Raw genomic sequence first — 14,925 nt, forward strand, 5'->3', positions numbered from 1 at the left:
GCCCCCCAACCTACCCCACCATGTGCCTCCAGCTCAGCACCCCCAAACCTGCCACGTGCCCCCCCGGGCCAGCCCCCAGCTCACCAGGGACACGAGGTTCCAGGGGTGCTTGCGGCGGAAGTCGCCGCAGCAGCTGAGGACGATGAGGGAGATGAAGAACACGGCGTAGGACACGTAGTACGTCCACACGTTGCGCTGCACGAAGCCCCGCACACCTTTGACGAAGGTGAAGACGGTCACAAAGGCGAAGGTGACGGTCAGCTGCAGCGTGAGCACCAGGAACACCTGGGGACAGGGGCAGGTCACAGGGGGCCCCCACCGCCCCGTGCTCCCCCCAGAGCCCCCCGTGTCCCACCTTGCGGATGAAGGCCTGTCGGATGCTCTTGTCATCCCAGTGCGCAGACGGGAAGTCCTGGTTGTCATAGTAGGAGGGGGGCCCGTCCTCGTGGTAGGTGCTGTGCAGGGGGGCTGTGGGGAGGGGGGACATCACTGAGTGGGTAGGGCTGGAGGTCCCAGGGGCATCTCAGGGGCCATGGGGAGCAGGGCTCTCTGCCCCCCAAAGCCAGGTGTCACAGCTGACATGGCTCTGGGCAGTGACCCCCCACCCAGGGTCATGGCCAGCACCATCCCCGGTGGGCAGGGCCCACCCCAAGTGCCCCCCAGGACATGTGGGGCAGGAGCCAGGATCCACGGGGGGGTCCCTGTTGCCCCACTCAGGACCCCTGAGCTGTGTGACCTGCCAAACCCACCCTCACCGTCCACACAGCTGGGCCACAACAGGAACAGCCCTGCCAAAATAGGCCCCCCCTGCAGGGGAGCCCCCCAGGCCTGCCGTCAGTGCCCAAAGCAGGGGGCTGCTCCCCACACCTGGAGCCCCCAAACTCCAACAGGAGCCAGGGGGAAGGGTTGTACAGCCCATTCAGAGCCCCCCAGCAAGGAGCCGGGGCAGTTGTACACCCCCCTGGGAGCACCCCACAGGGAATCCAAATGGGGGTCATACACCCCACTGGGACACCCCCATTGTACACCCACTGGGAGCCCCCAGGCGGGAGCCAGGGCGGTCATACACCCATTTGGAGCCCCCCAGCCTGGAGCGTACCCCCTGCCCCCCCCTTCCCTGGTACTTACAGTCCTGGTCGCCGGGGACCATGGGCTGGGGCTGGGCATAGGGCGGCTGCCCATAGGGGCCCTGGGGGTACGGCCCAGGTGGTGGGTACGGCCCGGCGGGGTACGGCCCGGCGGGGGGGTACGGCCCCGGCGGCGGATACGGCCCCGGCCCCTGCGTGAAGCCTGGCTGGGGGTAGGGCGCGGGGGCGAACTGGGGCTGGGGGTATGGGGCGACGGGGTAGGGGGGCTGCGCGTAGGCTGGGGGGGCCGTCGGCTGCTGCCCCGCAAAGCCGTCACTCGTCACCAGGAAACTCTTCTCGTGGGACATCTTGTCCCGCAGGCTGCGGCCGCCTTTGTGCTGTGGGGGGGAGGAGAGGGGGTCAGAGTCGGTGTCTTCATCCCCCGTGGCTGTCACTGTCCTCACCACGCCTCACAGTCATCACCCCCCACGGTTATCGCTTCCCCACAACCATCACCTCCCCCCATCACCCCCCTCAGCCATCACCTCCCTTATGGCCATCACCCCCTCCCCATCACCCCCACAGGGTCATCACCCCCCTCCCCGTCACTTCCCTACAGACACCAAACCCCCACAGCTATCACCCCCCTCCTCATCACCACCCCCATGGCATCACCCCCCCATAGCCGCCACCCCCCTCCTCATCATGCCCACGGCCATAAGCCCCTCATGGCTGTCACCCCCAATGGCCATTACCCCCTCTGCATTACCCCCCATGGCTGTCACCCCCTTTCATAATCGCACCCCCCCCCCCCCCGACCCTCAACTCGCCCTTCAGGCAGCCCTGGGGGTCCCCAGCCAGTTCAGCACAACAACGTGGGAGTGAGTCCCTGTCCCCAGCACTGCCGGGATGGGGGGCACGGCCCGGCCCCCTCCACCCCGGGCCCGCACAAGATGGCGGCGGGGCCGTTGCCATGGCAACACCCCCTCGGACGGGGAGCGGTGATGTGCGGGGTCCGGCCAGCCCCCGCCCCAGCCCCACGTTCATCGAGGCCGGGCGGGGGCTGCGCTGCAGCCCCGGGGCCGCCCCCGCTCGCGGGGCCCGGTTACAAAACCGGGCAGTGCGGGAGCGGCGGCTGCGCCCGCAGCAGGGACCACGCACTCGCCGGTGCGGTACCGGTGCGGCGCCGCGGCCTGGCAGTCGGCGGTACCGGGCCCGTGCGGTGCCGCTGCTGTCGCGGTGCCGGTGCGGGGCCGAGCGCTGCCGCAGGGCCCCGGGCCCGGCCAACGGGCAGCGCCAACCGCAGCCGCCGCGTGACGGCCCCGCGCCCCGGGCGGGCGGCGGGGGACGGGGGGGGCTCGGCCCTGCGGCACCGCGGGGGCGGCACCGGGGGCACAGCGGGCCTGGGCGGCTCCCCCGGGGGACACGGTGTGGGGGGGGCATGGGGGGCTCCCCCGTGAGGCGGGGGGTGCACGGGGGGCACCCTGAACAGGGGGTAGGAGGCGCACCGTATGTGGTGGGTACGGGGGGCACCCTGCACGGGGGGCACGGGGTGCAGGCACTACGGGGAGTACGCTGCATGCGGTGCGGGGGGTTCAGGGGTGTCCGCAGCTCGTGTTGGGGGAGGCACAGGGTGCGGGGGCCCGCGGTACAGGGTACCGTAGGTGCAGGGGGTGTTTACATCACGGGTTGCGGGAACGCGAGGGGCACGGTGTGCAGGGGGCACGGCGTGCAAGGGTGGCCGCATCACGGGTTGCAAGGCGTGCCGGGGGTGCGGGAGGTGCAGTGGTGCCCGCAGCACGAATTGCGGGTGTGCGGGGGTGCCCGCAGCAGGGGGTGTAGGGGGTTCCAGGGGTGCAGAGGCGCCCGCAGCAGGGGCTACGGGGGATGCAGCAAGGGTTGTGGGGGTGCCCGCAGCACGGGCTGCGGGAGGTGGAGGCGGGCGGGGGTGCAGGTGCTCCCGCATCACGGGTTGCGGGGGTGCCGCCGCCCGCCCCCCCGCCGGTTCTCCCGGAGCCCCGTAAGCCGCTTTGCCCTGACGCTCGGTAAAGCCCCGGCACGGCCTATTTACGGCAGCAGCGAGCCTAATCCCCGAGCGCTGCCGCGGGGGGGCTCCCAGGGGACCCTTCCCCTGTGTCCGCGCTCGCGGGGTCCCCCTCGGCCGCGCTCCCCCCTCCTGTTACAACCCCCGGCCCCCCCTCCGCTCCCCGCACGGAACCCGTGCGCTGCGTAATGCGGCAGCGCGGGACGGCAGGGGAGACCCGCGCTCGGGGGCGGCGCCGGGGTCTCCGCGCCCCCTCCCACCGCCCGCCCCCCCGCCAGAGCCCCGGGACCCCCCGCGCCCCCCGCTCACCGGCCGGGCCGAGCTGCGCGGGGTCCTCTCGCTGCGCGCCGGGGGGCGGGGCCAGGGCGGGGCGGGGCCTGGAGAGGGGCGGGGCAGCAGCTGCGCTGGACCTGCCGCTCCTCGCGTAGGCTGGGGGCGGGGCTTGGAGGAGGGCGTGGCATATGGGGGCGTGACCCGCTGAAGGGGCGGGGCCTCGCGGCAGAGCGCCCCCCTGTGGCGGCGGAGCCGCGTCACCCGCTCCACCCCGCCGTGTCCCGCGTGGGGCCGGTCCGAGGTCCCCTGGAGACTCCTGAGGCCCGTCACCTGTCCCCCGGTCACGCGTGGGGCCGGTCCGGGGTCCCCTGGACACCGCAGGGGCCGGTCACGTGTCCCCGGTCACGCGTGGGGTCGGTCACGTGTCTCCCGGTTACGCACGGGGGCCGGTCCGGTGCCCTCTGGTGACCCGTGGGGCTGGTCACGTATCCCTGTGTCACTCTTGGGCACGGCCCCGTGTACCCAAGTCAGCAGTGGGGCAGTTCCCATGTTCCCTGGTCCCGTCTGGGGTCAGTTCCGTGTCCTTGTTTCACGCGTGGGGCCGGTTCTGTGCCCCATGGTCGCGTCTGGGGCCAGTTCCCCGTCCCGTGGGCGCGTGCAGGTGATGGTCACGTGTCCTCTGTCACGCGTGGGGCCGGCTCTGGTAATATCTGGGGCTGGTTCTGTGTCCCCATGTCATCTGTGGGACTAGTCCCTTGTCCCGCGTGGGACTGTTCTCGTGTTCCCAGGGCACGCACGGGGGTGGTCTCGTGTCCCCCTGTCGCGCGAGGGATGGTCTTGTGTCCCCCGGTCACGCGTGGGGCCGGTAACGTGTCACGATGTTATACTTGGGGCCGGTCCCGTGTGCCCCCGTCACGCGTGGGGCCGGTTCCATGTTCCCCCTGTGACGCATCGGACAAGTCCAGTGTCCCATTATGACGCGTGGGGCCGGTCTCGTGCCCGCTGGTCAGGCGCGGGGGACGGCCACGTGTCCCCGCGTCCCGCGTGGGTCCGGCCCCGTGTCCCCACCCCGTTCCCGCCCCCGCCCTTCCCCTTCCCCTTCCCGCCCCGTTTCAGTTTCGTTTCGCTGCCGGGGCGGAGCCGCGCGACGTCCGGTGCGTGGGGGGGGTCCTGTCCCGGGGGCGTGGGGAGGGTTCCTGCCCCCGGAGAGGTGGGGGGTCCTGCCCCGTCCGTGAGGGGTGTCCAGGGCTGTGGGGGGGCTCTGCCCGGGGGGTGCAGGGCTGGGGGTGTCCTCGGTACGGAGGTGCGGGGGGGGGATGCGGATGTGGGGTTTGGGGAGGGGTTGAGGTCACGCGTGGGTGCAGGGGGTGTCCTTGGTCCGGGGGTCACACCGGTGCTGGGGGGAGCAGGAACAGGGTGGGTAGAGGAGCTGAAGGGGATTCCATCTCGCCCCCCCAGTGTGTGGGTGTCCCGGGGTGGGTGGGGGGGTGCTGGAGGTGCAGGGGGTCCCCCCAACGTGCGGGTGCCCCGAGACAGGGGGGCTGAATTGCAGGTGCTCCCCCTGGGGGTGCTGGCACTGGGGAGCTCCCCCCAACGTGTGGGTGCCCCAGGATGGCGCGAGGAGTGCTGGAGGTGCGGGGGGTCCCCCCTGACACCCCAGAGGAGCTGCTAGTCCTGTACTTCGAGAGCCAGCGGCGCTCCGGGGGTGGCCCTGTGCAGAGCTGCCAGCGCCTCGGCCCCCTCTTCTTCCTCACCTTCGAGGACCCCCAGGGTAAGTGCGGGGAGGGTCCCAGTTCTGACTGGGAGCGCTCAGATGGGTTGTGGGGAGTCAGTACCAAATGGGAGCACTGGGATGGGATGTGAGGGGTCACAATCCCAACTGGGAACACTGGGATGGGGTGCGTGGGTGTCACAGTTCCAAGTGGGAGCACTGGGATGGGGTGGGGGAGGGTCCCAGTCCTAACTGGGAGCACTGGGACGGGGTGGGGGGTTCCAGACCCAGTTGGAAGCACTGGGATGGGCTGTGGGGGATTCACAGTCCCAACTGAGAGCTCTGGGATGGGGTCTATGAGGGGTCCTAGTCCCAGCTGGGAGCACTGGGATTGGGGTGTTTGGCAGTCCCAGTCCCAGTTGGCAGCACTGAGATGGGGTGTGGGGGATTTCAGCCCCACTGGGAGCACTGGGATTGTGTTTGGGGGTCCCAGCCCCACTAGGGGCACTGGGATGGGATTTGGGGGGTCTCAGTCCCACTGGGAGCACTGGTGAGCAGTGCTGTGTCCCCAGGGTCTGGGAGGTTGGGGGGTGCTGGGTGGGCTCCGGTGATGCCCCCCCAGCCCAGTGACCCCCACGTTCCCTCCCAGATGCACAGAACGTGCTGACCCGGGGCAGCCACCAGCTGGGGGGGGCCAAACTGGGGGTGTGCCTGGCCCCCCCCTGGGACCCCACCCGCCTGCTGCTGCGTGGCCTCGACCCCTGGACCCCTCCCGAGCTCCTGGACCTCCTCCTGGAGACCCTGCTGGACGTCTCCCCTGGCACTGTCAGGCTGTGCCGGGGCCCCGCACCCGACTGGAGGCTGCTGCACCTGCGGGACCCCCTCACCCCCCCAGGTGGGACCGGAGACCATGGGGGGGCACCAGGGCTTGGGAGGGTAATGGGGTGGGCATGCCGGGGGTGGGGGCATGGAGGGCCAAGGTGATAGGGCGGGGTTGCCAGAGGGTGGGGGTGCCAGGAGGCTGGGGATGCAATGGGGTGGGAGTACTGGCGGGCAGGGGGGCGATGGGCTGGGGTTCTGAGAGCACCAGGGTGGTATTTTAGGGTGTGGGGTCTGCGGGGCACCCAGTGCCCAGATGCTGCCGTGGGGGTGGTGGCACCGCCGTGGGGTCCCCGTTGTCCCGTGGTGCCAGCGCCGCCCGTGCTGCAGAGCTGGCGTCGGCGGAGCAGCGGGCACAGAGCCGGGGGCTGGCGCTGCTGCGGGTGCCACAGACCCCCGCGGTGCTGGTGCGGGCGGCGGGGCCGGCGCTGAGCCGGGACCTGCTCGAGCTCTACTTCGAGAACCGACGAAGCGGCGGCGGCTCCGTGCAGGACGTGCAGCTGCTGCCGGGCGGGCACCGGGCCATTGTCACCTTCCAGGAGCTGGCAGGTGAGGCGGCAGGGACCCCCGCTGGTGCCAGGGGAGCCGGGGGGGCCTGGCTGGGCCACTGGCTGCCCATCTCTCCGTCTCCCTGCAGCCGCGGAGCGGGTGCTGCAGAGGCCACACCGTCTGCAAGATGCGGTGCTGGAGCTCACCCCCCACTATCCCTTCCTGGAGCCACTGGAGGAGGACAGAGACCCTCCCCTGGATGTGGACCCCCACTCCCTGGACACAGCCCCCCCTCTGGACACAGCCCCTCTGCTGGACACAGATTCCCTGCCGGACACAGACCCTGCACCAGACACAGCCCCCGCAGTCCCGGAGCTGGCAGCACCGGCAGAGCCGCGGGCATCGCACCCAGTGCCAGTGCAGCCATCAGCCGCCTTCCCCAGCAGGGACAAGGACACAGAGGGACTCGAGGCCGTGACCAACCAGGGCCAGTGCCCGGAGCGGGTGTCAGTGGTGGCCCCAGAGTCGGTGGTGGCACCGGTGCCAGCTCTGCTAGCACAGGATGAGGTGCTGGTGCCAGCGGAGCCGGGAGCACTGCAGTACCTGCAGCGGCACTACCAGGACCTGCTGGGCAGCATCCCTGAGGTGTCCCTGCTGCCTCTGGAGGGAGGGGACATCGCTGGGTTCCGGGTGAGCTGCAAGCAGGGATCTGGACGGGGGTATGGGAGGTGTGGGCAGGGGTGCAGGTGTGGTGTGGGCAGGGCTCTGTGCTGTGCTCCCACCTCCCCGTGCTCATGGCACATTCTGGCAGTGGCTGCTGGCCCCGTGGTGATAACTGCACTGCCTGCACTGCTGGCTGGTGAGTGGGGAGCCAGCCAGGTGCCAGTGCCCAGGTGCTGACACCCCACCCTTCTGATCACCTCCCGGCAGGTGAGTGGGGAGCTGGGCCGGTGCCAGGCAGCAGCAGATTTCCTTCAGAGCCTGCTGGGCTCCGTGGCCTCGCACCCCGTGACGCTGCACTTCCCTGGTGTTGCCCGCTTCCTGCGGGACCTGGACGGGCAGAGCCTCCTCCAGCAGCTGGAGAACCGCTTCCAGTGTGTCATCCACCTGGATGGTGTCCCCTGGAGACCCCCAGACATGCAGGTGCAGCCTCGTGGGGAGGGGGCTGGCAGGCGGGGTGCTGTTGTGCCGGTCCCTGCTATGCCATAGCAGTGCCGGTGATGCCGTCCCTCGGTGCCCAAAGCAGGAGCTGGAGGAGCTGCTGCCCCTGAGCCGCCATTGGGACCCCCAGCCCTCAGCACCACACCCCTGGCACCAGGACCTGCCTGAGGGCGATGATGATGCTGCTGATGGTGACAGTGATGGCTTTCACTCCAGCATAGGTGAGGGACGGGGCACTGCTCCGATGCCCACTCTCTCAGTGCCATGGTGGGGTGAGGGGGCCGTGGATGCTGGTTCTTCCCCAGGCCGTGGTGGGGTCTCATGGTTGATGTCCTGCTGCTCCCACAGAGGAGATCAGGGAGCTGCTGGCAGCGCTGCGCCCTGGCGAGGCTGGCGACCATGGGGACCCCAAGGTGTGGCCTGATGCCATCCTCGGCAGTGAGTGGGACCCTGATGCCAAGTTCCCCGACACGACTGATGGGAAGGGTGCCGGGGAGCCGCTGTTGGGCACTGGGGTGGAGGAGGAGGCGGAGATGGCTCTGGCTATCCAGTATTCCATGGAAAACATGAGGCGTGAGGATGAGGAGCTGGCACGCGCCACTGCTCTCTCCCTGCGCTCCTACTGCCGGGAGCGGGAGCAGGTGGAGGAGGATGCTGGGCTGCTGGCCGCGCTGGAGGCCTCGCTGGAGGAGGCACTGGTGGCAGCAGACACGGCGCAGGTGACAGTGTTCTGCTCCTTTGAGCGGGACGTGTCGGAGGTGCCGCAGGAGCTGGAGCGGGCGCTGGCGGGGCGGCTGCGGGCGCAGGAGGTGGAGAGCGAGCGGCTGCGGGCGCTGCCGGCCGCCGGCCACCACGCGCTGGCCCTGCTGCAGCGCCGGCACGCCGTGCACCTCAGCCTGCGCGGCGGCACCGCCACGCTGCACGGCTTTGCCGAGTACGTGGCCCCTGCTGCCCGTGACCTCGCCACGCTGCTGCGGCGCCGGCCGCTGCCGGAGCTCAGTGCCACCGCTGTCACCGCTGCCAGCACTGCTGCCGCACACTGGGTGCGCTGGGACCCCTCCGGCACTGTCGTCCCCTACGCCCCTGAGGCAGCAGCACTGCTGGAGCAGGCCTGGCTGCGCCGGGAGCGCCGGCTGGACCTGGTGCTGGACGGGCGGCCCTTCACTGTGGACTTGGAGCGCATGGAGGAGTACGACATCGGCAGCGCCCGTGCCGTGCCTGTCTGCCGCAGCCAGCCCCCAACTGAGAGTGCCCGCTGCCTGCTCGGTACGTGCTGGTGCTGTGGGGCCGGCCCTGTCCTGTGCTGCACCCGTGTTCACTGTGGCCGTGTCCAGCAGGGCTGGAGGTGCCAGGGCTGGAGGAGGAGGTGCGGCTGATGCCACTGGCCGAGGACTCGGAGGAGTTCACTGACACTGTTCACCATTTCTACGGGACACTGGAGGAGCTGCACAGCCGGATCAGCATCGTGCAGGTGGGTCTGGGGACACCGGACCCCTGGGGGTGCCCCCATGGCAGAGCAATGACGCTGCGGTGCCTGGCAGGTGCAGAAACTGATCCACCCACTGCTGTACAAGCAGTACCAGCTGAAGAAGGGCAGCGTGGAGCGAGCGTGTGCCGCTGGCACCGCCGTGGAGCGCGTCCTCTTCCACGGCACCACCAAGGCCTCCAGCCATGAAATCTGCCTGCACGGCTTCAACCGCAGCTTCTGCGGCAAGAACGGTGAGCACTGGGCAGATGCGGGATGACGATGTGGGCACAGCGTCCTTGGTGTGGGAACAGAGCACCAAAGGGGACCATCAGCATGGGAACAGGATGCTGATGTGGGTGTGGTGGTGTCAGCATGGGAATGGGGCACCAAGGTGGAAACAATGCCATCAGCATGAGAACAGGACACCAAGGGGGGCACAGTGCCATTGGCATGAGAACAGAGTACCAGTGTGGACATGGTGCTGACGGCATGGGAATAGGGCACAGGCACCGTTGGCATGGGAATGGAGTGCTGATCCAGGCATGGTGACATCGGTGTGGGAACGGGACACAGCATGGAAACAGGGTGACAATGGGGGCACGGTGCCATTGGCATGGGAGCAGAGTGCTGAGGCGGGCACGGTGCCATTGGCGCAGGAATGGGGTGATCATGGGGGCACGGTGCCATCAGCACGGGAATTGGAATGCAGGGCCAAAGTGGTCACGGTGCCATCGGTGCTGAAACGGGGTGCCGCTCTGTGCCCGGCACTGCCAGCACACGGCCCTGGTGCCCCCGCTGAGCCCTGTCCCCGCAGCCACGCTGTACGGCCGCGGTGTGTACTTCGCGGCGCGTGCGGCCATCTCGGCACGGGATCAGTACTCGCCACCCAGCGCCGACGGCACCAAGTTCATCTTCGTGGCCAAGGTGCTGACCGGGATGTTTGCGGCCGGGCGGCAGGGGCTGCGGGCACCCCCACTGCGGGAGGGGGCCGAGGGCCCCCAGCGCTACCACAGCGTTGTGGACAACCCCCAGCAGCCCGACATCTTTGTCATCTTCAACGACACCCAGGCCTACCCCCAGTACCTGATCACCTGCCGCCGCAGGCACCCTCCCTGACCTCCCTGAGCCCCCTGGCACTGTCTTTGCCGTGGGGGCACCCCCTGAGCCCCCTGGCACCGGCTCTGCCAGAGGGGCCCTCTTTGACCCCTCTGAGCCCCCTGGCACTGTCTCTGCTGTGGGGGCACCTCTTGAGCCCCCCCGACACCAGCTCTGCTGCAGGGGCCCCCTTTGACCCTCCTGGCACTGTCCTCACAGTGGGAGCACCCCTCGAGCCCCCTGGCACTGGCTCTGCCAAGGGGGTACCTCCTGAGCTGTCCAGCTCCAGCTCTGCCATGTGGTCCCCCCTTGACCCTCCAGACCCCCCTGGCACCAGTACCACCACAGGGGTTACAGTGTCCACCCCTACACCAAGTGCTCGAGGAGTCCCTGCCATGGGGGCTCAGGGGAATTCCCGCCCTGCTCAGGAGTCTCAGAGTGGGGGGGTCCCCACCTGGGCACATTCCTGGATGCCCTTATGCCAGGGCAGGAGCCTGACAGGAAGACTTTGGGATCACCAGTGTGACAGCAGTGAAATTGGGAATAAAACTGCAAATAAAACTGGGAATAAATTGGAGCCTTTTACATAGCTGGGATTGAGGGGGGAGACTGTGTGGGTGGGTCCCAGTCCTGGCTGGGAGCACTGGATTAGGGGAGGTTATCAATCCCAACTAGGAGCACTGGGATTGGGGTGAGTGAGGTCCCAGTCTCAGCTGGGAGCACTAGGAAGTGGGGCTGTGTGGGGATGCTGTGTCCCCCCGTGGGGTGGCTGGGCCAGGTGGTGACTCTGGGCCACCCCAGGGCTGGACCCGGTGCCTCCTGCATCCCTACCTGCTTCCTGCTCCCTGCATCCTGCCTGCTGCCTTCCTGCATCCTGCCTCTTCCCTGCCTTCTGCCTGCTCCCCACTTGCTGCCTGCATCCTGCTCCCTGCCTGCTCCTCTGTCCCACAGGCCAGCCCTGAGCTATGCTGGGGGATACCCGGGTGCCCACCCTGCAAATGTGGGCAGTGCTGGTTCCCATCGAATGGGACCCTCAGGCAGGCAACGGGGGGGTAGGGGGGACACAGCTCCCGCAGGCATCCCCACGTGCCTGTGTTGCCCCAGGTCACAGGTGGGCAATTGCAGGACTGGGGGTCTCGGTGGCACCCACACCCCTTTGGGGAGCCCACACGGGGTGGGCACGGGTGTGGCACCAGTGGCTCCGGCCCCGCAGGCACGGGCGGCTCCAGGGCAGTGTGCGCGCCGGCGTGTGCCAGCCCCGCTGACGTGTGCCAGCTCTGGGATCCCCGGGGGCACCGTGCCAGCCGTGCCAGCCCCGCGCACGTGGCGCCGAGCCCCGCTCCCGGGGGAGCCGCCGGCGCACAGAGGTGAGAGGGACGGGGAGCACAGAAGGGGTCCTGGCCACGCACCCACTCCCCGGTAGGGCCCAGTGCCCCCCGCCCCGGGGGTGACCCGGGTGGGGAGCGCCCGGCGCTGCCGGTGCCAAGCGTGCCAGACCTTTGTCCCCTGGCGCCGAGGGGCCCGCGGGGCCCAGCGGGACTGAAAGGGGCCCTTTGTCCGGCTCTGGCCGGGGGACTCGCTCCCTGCGCCCGTGCCTGCACCGGCACATGACCGCGGCGAGAGCGGCTGCGCCAGCACCGGATCCGGACGGACGGAGCGAGCGGCAGCCCCGGTACGGCCGCAGCGAGAGCGGGTTGGGGGGGCTGAGCTGGGGTCCTGTCGAGCTGGGAGGGGACCCTGACCTCGGCACAGCAGGTGCCACATTGCACTGCCCTGGTCTGGGGTCCCTGGGGGTCTTCACGCCACCCCAGTCTGGGGTCCTCGGTGGGTGCGGCTGCGCCGGGGCCCTTCGGCGCTGCCCCCGATGTGGCTCATGGGGGGCTGGGGCGGCTGAACCGTGCGATGCCGCGCCAGCGGCTGGGTGTGGAGGGAGGCACCAGGAGGCACTGGGAGGCACCAGGAGGCATCGAAGCCCCCGAGCCCCCCCCACATATATGTGTGTGTGTGCATGTGTGTGCACGTGTGTTCCTGTGCGTGTGCACACAGCTGTGTTTGTGCTGGTGTGTGCCATGTGTGCCTACAGGCGGGCAGGGCTGGGCACATGCTTGTTCACCCGTGTTCACACCTGTGAGCGCACGTTTGGGCAGACATGTGCACACTCACATATGTGCATTCATGCACGTGCATGACTTGTGTGTACCTTGGGTGGGGCAGATGGGTGTGTGCACATTCGAGGTGTGGGTCTGTGTGTGAGTGCCTGTGCACACACGCAGGTTGGTGCATGGATGTTTGCACAGGTGTGTACCTGCAGGAGAGTGCACACATCTGCATGGGCACCCACACCCATCCGTGCTGCTGACTCTGTCCTGTGGCACCGGCCCTGCAGGGCTCCTGGGCACCACAGGGCTGGGGCAAGCAGGCAGCACCAGCTCCGGTTCTCGGCACCGGCTCCAGTTCCCAGAGCAGCTCTGGCTCCCAACACTGGATCTGGTTCCTGGTACTGGTTCCAGTTCCTGGTACCACCTCTGGTTCTCAGCACCAGCTTTGGTTCCCGGCACCAGCTCTGGTCCCTGTCACTGGCTACAAGCAGTAGCTTTGGTTCACGGCATGGGTTCTGGTTCAAGGCATCAGCTCCATTTCCCGGCACTGGCTCTAGTTCCCAGCACCAGTTCCCAACTCCAGCTCCAGTTCCCAGCATTACCTCTGGATCAAGGCACTGGCTCTGGCTCCTGACACTGGTTTCCAGCACCGGCCCTGTTCCCAGCTCCCCATCCACCCAGGGTCCCCCTGGCTCCCAAGACCTCCCCAGCTGCCAGGCCAGGTCCCTCCTACAGCACCAGTGGCTGGAGCCGAGCTTTGTCTTGTGGCCAGGGGAAAGGCCAGCGGCCAGCAAGGTTGTGAGCACCATGCTGGAGCCATGCCCGAGCTGTTCCAGGGCCCTGCCAGAGCTGTGCCAGGCCCATTCCAGGGCTCCTGTCTCTTCCCTCTGCCACAGGGGCTCTGCTGGGGCTCTGGGTGCAGCAGCTGGAGGTGGCCTGTCCCACGTGCAAACGTGATGCTGCCCAGGCTGGTGTGCCAGTGATGCGCCACTGATGTGCCCATGGTGTCCCAGTGATGTGCCAGTGGTGTGCCTGCAGTGTCCTGGTGATGTGCTGGTGATGTGCACACACCTGTGTGCCCAGGTGGAGCTGGTGGGGGGCTGGAGCTGGTCCCCCTGCGGTGCCTCCCGGGTGGGATGTCCTGGGTGTCCCTGAGCAGTGCCGGGAGCACCAGGAGTGCCGGAGTGCCAAGGGGCTGTGGGACCCCCTTGTGGGAGCGTGGGATGGGACCAGCTTTGCTGGGAACACTGGGTGGGGTTCACCCTCTCTCAGTGGTTGCAGTGGTGATGGTTAACCCTCTCCATACTGGGTGTACTGGTCAGTTAACCCTCTCCGTATTGGGTGCACTGGTCACAGCTAACCCGTGCCATCCCGGCTGTACTGGGAGCACTGGTCAGGGTTACCCCTGGTGCTGACTGTACTGGGAGCACTGGTCAGGATCGGCCCCTGTTGCTGGCTGTACTGGGAGCACTGGTCAGGGTTACCCCTGGTGCTGACTGTACTGGGAGCATTGGTCGAGGTTAGCCCTTTCCATACCGGCTGTACTGGGAGCACTGGTCAGGGTTACCCCTGGTGCTGACTGTACTGGGAGCACTGGTCAGGATCGGCCCCTGTTGCTGGCTGTACTGGGAGCACTGGTCAGGGTTACCCCTGGTGCTGACTGTACTGGGAGCATTGGTCGAGGTTAGCCCTTTCCATACCGGCTGTACTGGGAGCACTGGTCGGGGTTACCCCCGACGCTGGGTGCGCTGGTCGGGGTTAACCCTTCCCGCACCAGGTGCCCCATGGGGGTGCCCCCTCCCGCGGGGTGCGCTGGCTGCGGAGGGTGGGGCGGTGAGATAAGGCCCCCCCCGCTCCCCGCCCCCCGCCCCGCCCCTGCCGCGGAGCCCGAGCCGGTGCCGGTGCGGGCGGAGCCCCCGGGGCCGTTCACCCCCGGGAGCCTCCGCGGTACCGGTGCCGCTGTTCCCCCCCCGGTGCCGCATCCCCCCCGGAATCACCGCCGGTGCCGTTTCCCCCCCGGTCATGCTCCCCCGTCGCGCCCCGGCGGACATCGCGGCGCACGGTGAGTCCCCGCGCGTGGAACCCTCCTCGCTCACCCCCCCCCCGTGGGGCCGCGAGCGGCGTGGGGGCTCCGGGAGGGGGCTGCGGGGATGCTGCAGGGCAGGAGTGGGGGGGGCCGCAGGAGCCATGGGGGCTGGGTGATGCGGCGTGGAGGGTCGTTCTGGGGCCGTGGGGTGCGGGGGGGGCTGTGCTGAGGGTGCGAGGGGCGTTCGGAGACTGAGGCTCCAGTCCCCGGGGGCGGGGAGAGCTCGAGGGGGCGGCGGGGTCCCTATGGGTGCCCCTGTGGGTGGGGGGAGGCGGCGCGTCAGGCCCGGGGAGGGGGGGCTGCGGGGGGGACGTGGGCGATGGAGCCGGTGACTCAGGCTTGGCACTGGCGCGCGCCGCGCTGCCCCCCACGCCCGCCTCTCACCTGCCCCCCACTCCCGGCGCCCACCTGCCCCCTCCTCTCGCCCTCACCTACCCCCCCACGCCCGCCCCAAGCCCGCCCCTCACCTGCTCCCCCCCCCCGCCCTCCACCTTTTCCCCACGCCCCCCCCCAGCCCCCCCCCCCCCCGCCCCCCCCCCCCGCCCCCCCCCCC

The 14,925-nt window shown here is 69.2% G+C and overlaps 2 protein-coding genes across 3 annotated transcripts in view; one reads left to right on the top strand and one right to left on the bottom strand.

The window, feature by feature from the left end:
* The window catches only part of GRINA (glutamate ionotropic receptor NMDA type subunit associated protein 1), a 6,384-nt gene extending 2,914 nt beyond the window's left edge, over positions 1-3,470 (bottom strand). Inside the window, exons 1-4 of one of the 2 annotated variants that reach the window (XM_017838564.1) lie at positions 3,421-3,470; positions 1,129-1,465; positions 356-468; positions 85-285 (exon numbers count right to left, since the gene is read on the bottom strand). In XM_017838564.1, the coding sequence (XP_017694053.1) occupies positions 85-285; positions 356-468; positions 1,129-1,435 (621 nt within the window). In that variant the 5' untranslated portion in view covers positions 1,436-1,465; positions 3,421-3,470. Of the gene's footprint in view, positions 1-84; positions 286-355; positions 469-1,128; positions 1,466-1,897; positions 2,030-3,420 lie in introns of those variants that run through there. The other variant, XM_017838563.1, reaches the window with a different exon arrangement.
* A 1,266-nt stretch (positions 3,471-4,736) lies between these two features.
* PARP10 (poly(ADP-ribose) polymerase family member 10) lies at positions 4,737-10,759 on the top strand. Its single transcript, XM_017838545.1, has 10 exons — positions 4,737-5,155; positions 5,745-5,990; positions 6,305-6,523; positions 6,612-7,153; positions 7,394-7,606; positions 7,707-7,845; positions 7,973-8,890; positions 8,959-9,095; positions 9,166-9,343; positions 9,907-10,759. The coding sequence occupies exons 1-10, from the start codon at positions 4,996-4,998 to the stop codon at positions 10,206-10,208; spliced, it is 3,054 nt and encodes a 1,017-aa protein (XP_017694034.1). The 5' UTR covers positions 4,737-4,995; the 3' UTR covers positions 10,209-10,759.
* The last annotated feature ends 4,166 nt before the right edge of the window (positions 10,760-14,925 follow it).

Source organism: Lepidothrix coronata, unplaced genomic scaffold, assembly GCF_001604755.1.
Source record: "Lepidothrix coronata isolate B3197 unplaced genomic scaffold, Lepidothrix_coronata-1.0 Scaffold345, whole genome shotgun sequence".
NCBI classification, from domain to species: domain Eukaryota; kingdom Metazoa; phylum Chordata; class Aves; order Passeriformes; family Pipridae; genus Lepidothrix; species Lepidothrix coronata.